We start from the raw sequence: 13042 nt of genomic DNA, 5'->3' as shown, positions 1-13042 counted from the left end.
ATCCAAATACGTCCCTATTTTAAAAAATTCCCTCACTTAACCTAATAACAAATTAATTAGTTAACAGGCATCATATATCATAATCTTAAGAGATCAAGACTTACACAGTCAATATGAAGGGCATAATTGTATAGGATAAAAACCGGGTCTCACTATTGGGCTAACATCAATTCGACACATAAATAATGAACAAATATATAAGGACAAATTACAGCAATCACATATTTTTAAGGAAAAATTACAATTTATTCCTTAAAAGTTTATAATTACAGAAATTCATCAAACGGATACAATAATATAAGCGCTGATACATTAATATGATGCGCGAGATACATTAATCGTTAAGTAAGATACATTACATTTTATACATGATACACTAATCTGATGCGCGAGATATAATAATATAAGCGCTGATACATTAATCTAATGTGCGAGATACACTAATCTAATGCGCGAAAATGAGAGATTTTGGAGATTTGTAAAACTTATAGGAGATAGTGGTAATAAATAAACTAAAATGTGAGATTTCTGTAATTTTTCCAATATATAAAGGGGGTATTTGCTTCGTTTACCTGATCTAGCCAAAAGAGAAAGAAAATCCAATCAAACCTAATTCACTCGTCTTTAATACTATTTTTATAAATCTAACTTAATTTGCATCCACGCGATTAATTCGAAAAATAATAATGAGTATAATGAAGTATAACCAATTTACTTTGCTTTTTGGGAAGTAGACATTAGGTCGACTAAGTTTGAATTTTAAAAAGCATATTCTTGCGAGTTCCGAATCTTTCTTTGGCCTCACCAACTTATTATTAGGTTTGACCATAATCTGAGTTGCCATATAATAATTATATATAAATAAATAATAACTATTAGTTCAGTAACAATATAAAAATCTACTCCGAAGAAACGATAGGATGTCAACAATCCAATATAAAATTAATTAAAAAGGCGATTCAATATTTTAATCCGTGGATACAATAAAACATCATTGTATTTATGACTCATTTGTGGTATTCATAAATTTAATTTAATTTAATATTAATAAATTTAGTATTACCTCATGTCCTTATCACATTCTTACCTAATACGTAAACGTGTCATTTAATTTAATCTTAATTGATATTTATGTTTTTCAATTATGGGTGTGTACAAGTAGAAAATAATTAAACTTGAAAATCAGTAGACACATACACTCTACATGATATGATGCATGTAGAACACCACATAGGACATGAATTGTCATATATAGCATGCTACGTAGGACACATGTAGTATTAACCACATGTCATAATATTTGATGAACTATAAAAGTTTGTCATCAATGATAAAAATAAAAAAAATAAGTCAATTATTATTTTTAAATTTAAGAACTCGTCACTAATTTTTAAACGAATTAAAAAAGAAAATGATATATCATGTACATGAATCGAAAGGGTTAATAATAACTCTTTTGATCTTTCAATTATTGATAAATTCAAATTTTGGTTCTTGTAATATTTGATTAAGCATAGTTCAATTACTTGATACATTTACTTTTGATTCCTTTACTTATGAATATTCACAATTTTTAAGTATTAGTAACTATTCAATTGTCTAACTGATCATGTGTTATATTAAATTTGTATTATTATACATATTTGAAGAACCAAAAGCACATGACGTTAAATCATATATTACAAAGATCAAAATCAAAATTATCGGAACCAACGGAGTATATTGGTAGTTGGTGCTAGAAGGTAGAGGTGCAGTATGTTAGGTGGGTGGAAATGGAATTAGCAGCCATATATTATTGAACAAAACATTATAAGCACGTGACATTAAAAGGAGGCACGTGCAGTAGTTAGGTGATATTAATGGCCAATTTTTGAAGAGTTGCCAAATAAATATGTTTTGTATTAAAATTAAAAGTCAGTTGTATTGTTGAGACTCGAAAGGGTTAAGTCCCTAAGACCCCTTCAAGGGTTGTATACTAACAACCATTTATTAACTTTGAATTCAACCTTTCACTATTTACATTTTTTTAAAATGTGATCGATTAAATAAATATATATACACACTATAGTCCCATAACATTAAATAAATGTGATTGATTAATAATAAAGATATATATTAGTCCCATAGACATTTGCTTCCCCTTTTCTTGTGGTATATGAGAATTTCTAAAGGGGGTTAGGATTTGAAAGTCATTGTTACGAAATGCTTATTAGGATAATAAAAATAAGAGTTAAAATTTTTTACATATCATGGTATATTTACATGTTATAATAAGCAATTTGGTGTAAATTTTGCATATCAAAGAAGTTCACGCGTAAATAATTTTTATATTAAATATATATAACTTAAAACTATAAAATAATAACGTATGATTAAATATTATTTTATATTTTCACCCTCATTCACTATCCACATTCCACTCACAAAATTTCAAGGGAAAATTCAAATATAATTTTTCCTTTTTTATTTAGGGAATTAGTACACGTTGGTCAAACTTTTTAAGTGTTTGTGTTGGATCAACTTTCAAAGAGTGTTTTTCAAAAAAAAGTTTTGAAGAGTAGTAATTTGTGTTCAGCAAAATAATTTTTCTAATATTAAAATAACAATTCATACTCAATCAGTATTTTCAAAAATGCTTATTGAAAAAATTATTTTTTTCACTATTTTTTTTTTATATTAAAAAGATTTTTTTTTTTTAATCTTGACCAAATACTTTGAACTCTAAAACAAACAAGTACTTTGACTTTGCATAAACTTGACCAAAAGGGTTGTTAGTTGACAAATATCAAAACTAAAGTAGAGATTGCTTTACAATTATGACAACATCTTCCCTAAAATCGTTATTCATATGTCTAAGTTTTTAATGAATAAACTTATTCAATATATGTAATCGGATTCAGACGTCACGATTAAGGGAGAAAAAAGGAATAGGAAGTGAAAAAAAGGGGAGTTCAAATGGGAAAAGAGTAAAAAGATGGTCAAAATGAGCATAGAGGCATTACCTACCCACATATAGAGACACTATATTATATTCTTCATTTCTTCTCAACACCCAATTGCCAACTGCATATACACACTTTCTGGGAGAAGTTTCTTGGCTTTTCTTTCTTTCTTTTTCAAGAAAACGATTTCTCCTAAGCATCCCATCATTTTCCCTCTTAATCTTGATTTGTCAGACACTTTTTACCCTATAAAAACTGAATCTTTATACCATTTGATGCATGTAATGTGAAGCATTTTTTTTTTACATCTTCTTCTCCGCCAACTTTTTTCTTGATATAAACTCGACACCCTTTTTCCTTTTCCCTCATTTAACCGCACCAAAAGAAAGAGAAGAAAAAGGGGGGAAAACAAGATTTTTCTTGGGTAGCATCGTTTCCATTTTGTATTGCTTTGGTTTCTTCATCAACTCACAAGCATCTTCTCGCATCGTTTGGCTGTATAAATAAGCGTACGATCTCTAATTAATTCTTTGTATATTCTGCATTTTCTGGTGTTGATCTTAACTGGGTTTTCTTTTTCTTGGTTATGTGAGCTCTGTTTTCATTTCGATACGTTCGATGTTAATGGGTTGATTTGTGATTTTTACGATTTCTGCTTTTATCTGATGGTGTAATGTGTGTATGATTTGATATGGGCTAACCCCACTTTGTTTAATCGATGTCATATCTTGTTACTCGTTAGTCAGTGGGTTTCGTAGTTCTTAATCTTGAATTAGATCTATCTTGATTGCTAAATTTATTGGTAATGCTTAGTTATTCAATTGATGGGATTTTGCTCTATGCTTTTCCTTTTGGCATTGTTTGTGTTTATTGCACATTCATTTTCATCTTGATGTAGAAATTGTTCCTATGAAAGAGGGCAACATTTTGTGTTGAACTATTGGAACTCAAGAATTAGTTCTCTGTTTCTCTGAGTAACTGTGTTTTACTTTCTTGTTACATCTTTACTAGTTGAAAACTTGAAATGTTGCTGTTTTTGATTTGCATGAACTTTTCATTGACAATTATGGTTTCTCTGATCTCAGAATGGCTGCAACGACACTTTACCAATCGGTTGGGACTCTTCAGTCTTGTAGAAATAATGGTAACTCTGGATTGTGTCCTGATTATGGGCATGTTTCCTTTAGATCAGTGTCCAAGGGTTTCAAGGTTGATGTGGGATTGTTGAGAGGAGGAAGTTTTTGTTCTAGAAAGAGAAGTACTTGTGTAATTCAAGCCTCTGCTTCTCAGGCTACGGTGTTTGATGAAGCTTCAGCACCATCAAGTGCCACCACCAGTGACTCCAACAAGAAAACAAGTATGATAGTCCATCTCTTGAACTGTTATTTTCAAAATAATCATACGCACAGCATAAGATAAGAAGAATCTGTGATCATTTCTTTCATTATCACATTAAGAAGTAATTGTTCCCCTTCCTGGAAATGATTTTCATGGGATAAATTATATGATTGTTTTAAGCTACTCTGCAGCACCACATCTGATTCCCATATTCCTCTTTTCCCTTCAGGTGAAGCTGCTTTGATCCTGATTAGACACGGTGAGTCTATGTGGAACGAAAAAAACTTGTTCACTGGTTGTGTAGATGTGCCTTTAACTACAAAGGGTGTGGAAGAGGCCGTTGAAGCTGGGAAACGAATTAGTAATATACCTGTCGACATGATCTATACTTCTGCTTTGATTCGTGCTCAAATGACTGCCATGCTTGCCATGACTCAGCACCGCCGCAAGAAGGTAATTTTGTGGTTAAAGCTTGTAACATTTGGACTTTTCTTACTTTCATTTCACAAGGGTAAGATGTGTTTGGGGGAAACTGTATCATAATAGATAGAAATATTATGGTTTGATTCGAAGCCTAGTGCGTTTGCCTATACATGCTTTCAAACTCCAGTAGACTCCTTTCAGTTTGGTTTATCCTTCTGCCCTGAAGTGTATTGGTAGCCTAAAATATTTATCATTGCCACTTTCATGTCAATTTTAGGTGCCAACTATCATTCATGAAGAGAGTGAACAAGCAGGAGCTTGGAGTCAGATCTTTAGTGAAGATACCAACATGCAATGTATACCAGTTGTAACAGCTTGGCAACTAAATGAGAGAATGTAAAAACATCTTCTCCTTCCAAGGTTATTTTTCCTAGATCTTTATATATCAGTTGATGGTTCTGATGTATGACTTTGCTATTTTGTAGGTATGGGGAATTACAAGGTCTTAATAAGCAGGAAACAGCTGATAAATATGGAAGTGAGCAGGTTCATGAGTGGCGTCGTAGCTATGATATTCCTCCTCCGAACGGAGAAAGTTTGGAAATGTGTGCAGAGAGAGCTGTTGCCTACTTCACAGAGCACGTAAGCTGAAGCATATTTCTGTTCCATCATATTATCAATCCTGTTTTAGGTTTTATGAAATGACATTGTTGCTGTAATGTTGCAGATTGAACCCCAACTGGCAAGTGGAAAAAATATAATGATTGCAGCCCATGGGAACTCATTGAGGTCCATCATTATGTATCTTGACAAGCTAACATCCCAAGAGGTGGAATTTCAAACTTATTGGAATCTCTTGCATTTTTTTTTTGTCTTGTCCTGTTAGGAAACATTATGAATTGAAACTCTTCTTATCAGGTTATAAGTTTGGAGCTTGCCACTGGAATCCCCATGCTTTACATATTCAAAGAAGGAAGGTTTATTCGCAGAGGAAGTCCTCCAGCCCCAACTGAGGCAACAGTCTATGCTTATACGAAGGTATGCAAATTCTCAAAGTTATGTTTGAAGTCGTTTCATCTTTGTGCAGACGTCACATTCTTGTTTGACGAAGAGTTAGATGAAAGTGACCCTGAAAGAATCATGTTGATCAACTGGTTAATTTGCTTAAGGGAACGATTAAGAAAAATAGCTTTGAACATGCAGAGGTTATTATTGGGCATTACAATTGGGTTATAGCACAAAGTTTTGAACTTCATATAGTTTGCTAAACAAGTATGAAGCTGTGTAATCATATAGTTAAGAATCGGAAAATTAGGTTGCTGCTACCTCTAACAAAGGCCAAACAGCGGTGCTTGCTTCTATACTTTGGAGTTTCATTTGATTTAAGTTGTCTGAGTAAGAATCCTCAGGTTCTCACCTCTCCAACATTAATTGAGATATTCTTCAGTCAGGCATAGGGTACAGAAGAAATAAGTCAAAAAGGAACATAGTAAAATGCAAAGCAAATAGTGTTTACATTTGTTAAAGTCCTGCATTTTAGCATTTCACCGATAATAGCTAATTGATTATCTTTGTATGACCAAGTACTCCTTTCTTTTTCATAATCACAGAAATTGGCTCAGTACAGACAAAAGCTAGATGATATGTTTGAGTAACATGACAAGGTATGGCGATTTACTGGTGTTCTATTCCTTGAAAACCACCTGCTATGATTCTTGAATCTAATTATCTCATGGTTTGTGCAGGGGTTTGCTTTCAGTTGAAGTAGATTTGATATGCCTCTTGAAGACTAGTTTCTCTTACAAATGGGAGTGATTTGTTTTTTCGTTTAATGTAGTCTTCACATAGATAGGCCAAACAAACTCAACACTTTTAGCCTTTCATAAATGTTGTTCTATATGTGAATTGTAATGTAGAATATGTTGGTTTTGATCAGTATGAGTAGACAGATTAAAGACAATGAGCCTACTAGTGTTTTTGTTCATCTATACAGCTTATAAATAAGACAATGTAGAATATGCATGGGGTTTCTTTTCTCAGCTAGCTATGTGGTTCCATTTACATTATGCTATTTTCTTTGAATGTGCGTTGCATGTTGATCTTCAATTTTTATTTTAAGTTTGTAACACAAAATAGTTTACTCAGAAAGATACTTTAATTGAAAGCTATATCACTTTAGGAATTATTTTTTTTCCTCCCGAACCCAACACATCAACAGGACAATGACAAAATGAGCACGAAATATGAAATAGCCATCCCTGTCAGGTTTCACTTTAAGACATACAAAAAACTTATACATGAATTCTTATCTTGGATAAACAAATTCTAGATATTTGACAACCTCTTCACATGTTATGTTCCCATAAGAAAATATATTTCAATTAAGAACTACTATTAAACCAAGAATTAAGAAATAGGTTGTTGATGAGATCAGAAGGCAAACCAAAGATCCTTTTAATTCCTAAGGAGATGAAAAGACTTACATTATGATCAAATATTATTGTCAGTTAACCACGTTCAAATGGTAGTAATTTACACTAATTGAACTATTCATATTGCCAAATTAATATTCCAACTGCTACTTCAATCATTTCTTCTGCTATCAACTATACACATATCAGTAAAAGCAATTTGATGAACTGCCATTTTGCAAAAGCTACTGTCTCCACATTTTCTTGTGTTAAAAGAATTGGTACATGCAAAACATCCAAAAGAACTACCTAGTATAAAGTGGCACAACATTCATTTTATAGCATATCACACTCATTACATCAAAATGTTCTCTGCTGAGTACACTTCAGTTCTGAACCATTTGGAGAAATGGTTAGTTTGCCCATGTTGTGAGCATCTAGTTACACTGCTTTAACATTCGCAGTTCCAGGCAAAGTTTCTTCAATTGATAATTCCTCTTCATCAACATCAAGAGAAGGTTTCTCTACTTTCTCATCTAAGACTTCAGAATCAGAATCAGAATTTGTTGGCTCTAAAGAGGGATCAGCTGTCACAGTTGGTTGTGCATTTGATGCAGAATTATCATCTTTCTTCCAGAAAGCAGACAACTTTTTATCATCTTCTCTCATCCTCTCAGCATATTTATTGACATCAAAATCAGCCTTATCACCTCCGCCAAATGCAGACTCCACCAGACTCATGTCAAACAGTTCTTCCATCATTTTCTTGCTTTTGGGGTCATCTGAGTACATAAATTGGACTTTGCTCGCAGTCTTTGGGTCCAAAAAAGGCTTTGCTAGCTGCACCATTTAGATAAATAAAATAATTGGTTGCCTGGTAATCAAATGGAGATGCTGCAAATAAGGGATGTGTCATCTTAATATTTGAGAAAACAGACTCCAAAGGGAATCCTTTGGAATAAAGCAAATGTAACCTTAAGTAATGCAGCAACTTGAATGCTTAAAATTAAAGCAGGAATATATTTTCGCTCTAATGGTTGCTAAATAACCCAACCAAATCTTGGGGGAGGATAAGTAATTAATACATAACTCATACTTTCCTGCTTTTATTATTCATCTGTCAACAATCCTGGTTCCTCTGTTCTTTCTTTTCTTCAGAAGGCCTCTTATCTTTATCCAGTTATTTTTTCTTGATCAAGTAAAACTAGCTTTCATCAAAAGCCCTGATTCAGTTCTCACATGCCGTTCTTTCCTCACTTAACTTTTTATAGTTTCTCTGTTTCAGTGTGTGTTTAGATTTCGTGAAAATAGAAGTCCATGATCATCTGATTGACAACATTGTCCTCTTTCTTCTGACTCTATTCCATGCATCGCAATACATGAATTAAGTTTTCTACTGCAGACACTAGCCTTCAAAGTTTCAGCATTTCTGTCCTTTGGGAAAGCCATTGTTTGCACCAAAATCCATCAGCCATCTTACGCACGACTGAATTTCTAAAAAGTAATTACAACTATGCAAGACATGCAGACAATGTCTTGGAGTCCCAGAAAGCCAGAAGTAACTACAACTTTGGCTCAGTTTAGGTAAACAAAGCTAATCCCAGTCTGCATGATAACAAGCTACCAGCAAACTCATAGACCCAGAGTAAAGGACTAGGCCTACAGAAGACTGATAGAGGAGTATTAAAAAGTGATACAGCTCATATACCAATTGCAAACACCAATTGACCATGTCATCAGTTATGCAATTCTCATGACAACCCCATGCATGAACATTTTTCTTTGGCATTTACCTGACAGTGAGCCTCACTGCTGCAATCTTAAGATACCAAAAGATATCCTTTTATCTGGTGTCAGGAAATCTCTTATTGTCAAGATGATCTTTTGTTTCAATATTAACATTGGAGGTCACAGTCCATGCCAATGATTATAATCAAAATTCACATTATAAAGAAGTAGAATCCTGTAGTGTAACATTCACAAAATTAACAACTGCTAACTTAAACAAGTTTGAGGGCAAATTACCTTCCAAAATGGTTCAAATATTTTGGGTGCATCATATAAAATAGCTATCCCCAGTCTTTCAGGATAATAGTCTTGCAAAATATGAGCCGTTTCTTTTGTCACCTTGATTGAGAAATTTGACAGAGTGTATCCATGAAAATCAACCAACCAGATCATCTGTTCCTGGTCTTCTGGGAGATTTACAACTGCGTTTTCCATGCAATATACTAAATACTTCATCTGTCCTTCTACAGACTTAGTGTTCTGCAAGGAGAGACTCAAAATGTTATCAAGCTTGTGTTAGTTCCTTGTAGCCAAACATTAATCAGTATAACTTATTAATGCAGTTTTTGAAGTACATTTCTTAGTTGCTGACAGACAGACGAGCATAATCAATTTGAATCAAGTTCATGAAATAGAGGTAATATAAATAGCACAAAAAGAATGATACAGACATTGTAGCTTTGAGGCCTATATAACTGAGTTTAAATGGTTTTAAATGTTCATTTTCCTTGCAATTATTATCTCAATTAACCAATTGGATTAGAAAATCATACGCGATATGATTGTAACACACTATTTTACCCAAGAAAGAAAAAGCAAAACTGAAACCTACCTGGCAACGAGGTCTCATGACAAGAACTGGCCTCCCATGCTTGTCTTTATAGTTTGACCTATAAATTTTGCCTGTTTCTGCTTCACTAGCCACATCATCCTGTATCAAAGAAATGCTTTTTAAAAAGAATTAAAAAATAGCCAGAAAGAACAGAGGATACTATTATCAACATGATCAGTACAAATACTACTATCACGTTTCAAGGTTACAATCCTGCAGATACAGACTGAGGTAATGCACAAAACAATTTATCGGAAAAAAAATGTCACCGATAAATAATAATTATGAAGCAGATCATGCCAAAGGTCTACCGATTGAGGAGGTGTAAATCTCAAAAGAAGTTAATTTTAATTAATAAAAGCATCATTCTTTCTCCTCCACAAAACAGAAAAGGACAAGAAAAAGAAAGAAAGACCCATAAATGCAGGTTCCAAAAGTTCATCAAGAAATAAGTGTCAAACGAGCATCTAGACACTTTTGAAGATGGTAAAAAAGAACATGACAGAGAGAGGGGGGGGTTCTGTAACAGTACCCAGCGAATTTCTTCAGGCATGAAATCCAGTCTCCACTTCAGGGATGCTTTAAGCATCTTAGCTGCCTTCTTCACATTCCAGCTTTGAGCTGCTAAATATCTTGAAATGGATGCATCAGAACAATAAAGGGCCAACTTACCTGAAAGCGGCCCAATCAACTTTCTCATCTCATCAATCTGTTAGAAATAAAGTACTGTTTATTAGCACAATCCAGCTTAAAACCATGAACGGAACTTTACAAATTGAGATACCTTGTTCTGTTCTTCTTCCGGTCTCAAAGAATTCTCAAAGCCATTTGGCGTAGATTTTGTTGGACCAGTACTCATAGTTTCAGGGAACTTTACTGGTGTAATCAAAACAGTTCAACCACTGCACACTGTAATGAAAATGACTACAAAGTAAAGTTTCATTGTAATAGTGCAGCCTGACAAGAACACAGCTATAACCACGGATCAGAAAAAACACAACTCAAGCAAGAGCCAAGAATTGAAAGGAACCCCTCCCCTCATAAATGTAGCAGAAAATAGTTGCAACTTTTTCATTGTCTTATCAAAATCTTTTTAAGATCAAAAAACAAAAATAAATAAAAGCCCATATAATTATTTATTCAGGCAGCCCTTTGTTGTCTAGGACATAAAGGAGAAGAGAACCATTTCCCCGTTAGAGTGATGAACTTTGGCAAGATATGAATATGAAGAAATACCTCCCCGTATTAGCAACTGTGTGGGATTGCAAATTCTGAACATAAACCTTGAAGTTAGGATCATATAAGAAATGACATTAGTTGCACGAAGTTCAAATCACATTTACAAAACATTCCTCGTATCTGTTTTTCCTTTTATAATGCTAACAAGAAACTTGCTGTCTGTTGTTTGCGACTTGTGTAACCAGGATATCTATTGAGCACTATATAGTAGATGACAAAACCTAATCAGCCTTCATTCGTTCATGGGACTCATGCAGGGGAAGGCATAATCGCCTAGCAGTGACCACAATTTCTTTGTATAACCTCATTTATCATCTTACTACTAGCCTTAACATGTTTTCATTTGTTAGCTTCCATTGAACTAACATCGGAATTTGAATATTTTGAATGTTTAGCCCTTAAACTAGTAAGCCATGTTAAAAAGCATGAAAAAACTCATTATGTATCTTCATCATAATATCTTATGATATATCACATTAAAGATTCTAGTTCCTCTACCAGTACATTAGCACCTCAACGTGGAACTCACCAGCAGTTTGCAACAAATCTTCTGATATTGATATATGAAGTCCAAAGTCAAAGCTGATGACATTCTAAGTTCTAACTAGAAAATGATAATAAAACATTCTCTTTACCCACACTTCCTTGATCAACACTTTATACTAGACACCACCACCACAAGTTTAGCACTCCCCTTTCAATTGTCAAATATGTCATTAAGCCATTTAGGCATCACATGCTATGTCATACAAGATATTTGACGGATAAAAACTCTACAGAGCAATACGTTTGGTATAAAATCTTCAAATTACCAGATTGAAAAGTCAAGATTCAAACTAAGAGAAGCTTTGAGGAGGAAAAATGTGTTAATGCCTAACATGATTTCCTGTTCACATTCCCAGACGGCGCAACAGGTAAATGTAAACATCAAAATATTGCAATGTCCACTAAGTTGTTAAGGAACAATATAAACCTAGATTAATGGTTTAGCTGCAAGAGATCAGAAACAACATTTAGAATCTATCAAGCTCTTCTTCATTTCTACTATCACTAAGGAACTTGTTATTGATGAAATGATAGTCATCAATCATCATCCATTAAATCAGTTCGCTCAAACACGAGTAGCAACTTTAGGTGAAGCTGCCATGTCCGGAGGTAATATTTGAAGTGCACATCCTCATTTCAGTCACTCTTATTCCCAAAAAAACAGCACTTCACTTTTTCTACCAAAAAAAAAAAAAAAAAAACACCACCACTTTGCTTTTCTTACATTCTTGACGTAGCCTGAGATTTACACAACCAAGACCAAACCTTGCAATTGAAAACTTCCAATTGCACAAACTTTCCAGTATACAGTGCAAACATCAACAAGTTACCCTCTTTATGGGGTTTTAACATAATTTTAAGTCCAATCAACTAACTCATGATTTCTAAAATCCAGAAATCAAGATTCCTATAGTTGTAGTGATCACAGAATTCAATAAACAGGCATCAAAAAACCCAGAAGTCATTTTCAAAAATATAAAAAACCCAGAAGAGAATTGAGTAGTTGTTACCTGGGTAACTGTAAATTTGAAGAATTGGATAAAGTTCAAGAAGATCTCCTCAATGATGAAGAACCAGAATCCACTGGAAGAAGATCAGTTTTTGGCAGATATTAGAGAGGTCATTATACATTATACAGTTTTTGGCAGAGATTAAACAAACATATATATGATGGGAAATAATCCTCATATTATATTATAATTTAGATTTATGAATAGAACTCAGCATGTGAGAAAAATCTGAAGATGGTCCCACCTGGTGACGATAAAGGACAAAATGGTCAAAATCGTAAAATCCTGAATCAGCAAGCAGGTAAGGTAATTTACTTTTGGTCCCTCAAAGCCTTTTTTCAGTTCGTCAAGTTGTCTACTTACTATTATTCTATTCTTTTTAAATTTATTTAGTGAATTTTATTCAATATATTTAATTGTTGTTATGTCGCATTTTAAAGTTTGTTTTTCATAAAATTCGTATAAAATATCATAATATCAAAAATTAGAATATCAAAAAGCTCATATCGATAT

The 13042-nt window shown here is 33.4% G+C and overlaps 2 protein-coding genes across 3 annotated transcripts; one reads left to right on the top strand and one right to left on the bottom strand.

The window, feature by feature from the left end:
* The first annotated feature begins 3087 nt into the window (after positions 1-3087).
* Positions 3088-6741, top strand: LOC125814196 (2,3-bisphosphoglycerate-dependent phosphoglycerate mutase 1-like). Of its 2 annotated transcripts, none has more exons than XM_049493651.1 (9): positions 3088-3451; positions 4028-4299; positions 4510-4733; positions 4981-5099; positions 5189-5345; positions 5431-5532; positions 5622-5741; positions 6314-6367; positions 6449-6741. In XM_049493651.1, exons 2-8 carry the CDS (start codon positions 4029-4031, stop codon positions 6356-6358), a joined length of 1038 nt encoding a protein of 345 aa, XP_049349608.1. In that variant the 5' UTR covers positions 3088-3451; position 4028; the 3' UTR covers positions 6359-6367; positions 6449-6741. The 2 variants fall into 2 exon arrangements, with proteins under 2 accessions (XP_049349608.1, XP_049349609.1); XM_049493652.1 differs by lacking the exon at positions 3088-3451 and adding an exon at positions 3492-3530 and having other exon boundaries at positions 6449-6689.
* Positions 6742-7440: 699 nt separating this feature from the next.
* On the bottom strand, positions 7441-12655 carry LOC125814231 (uncharacterized). The gene is made up of 6 exons (XM_049493690.1): positions 12530-12655; positions 10519-10643; positions 10267-10443; positions 9735-9833; positions 9140-9382; positions 7441-7954 (listed from the first exon to the last, which is right to left on the bottom strand). Exons 2-6 carry the CDS (start codon positions 10591-10593, stop codon positions 7556-7558), a joined length of 993 nt encoding a protein of 330 aa, XP_049349647.1. The 5' UTR covers positions 10594-10643; positions 12530-12655; the 3' UTR covers positions 7441-7555.
* Between the last annotated feature and the right edge of the window lie 387 nt (positions 12656-13042).

Source organism: Solanum verrucosum, unplaced genomic scaffold (genome assembly GCF_900185275.1).
Source record: "Solanum verrucosum unplaced genomic scaffold, falcon-dt-bn FXZP01000230.1, whole genome shotgun sequence".
In the NCBI taxonomy this organism is placed as follows: domain Eukaryota; kingdom Viridiplantae; phylum Streptophyta; class Magnoliopsida; order Solanales; family Solanaceae; genus Solanum; species Solanum verrucosum.
Note: the sequence above shows the minus strand (reverse complement) of the source record. Positions and strands in the feature narration are given on the sequence as shown.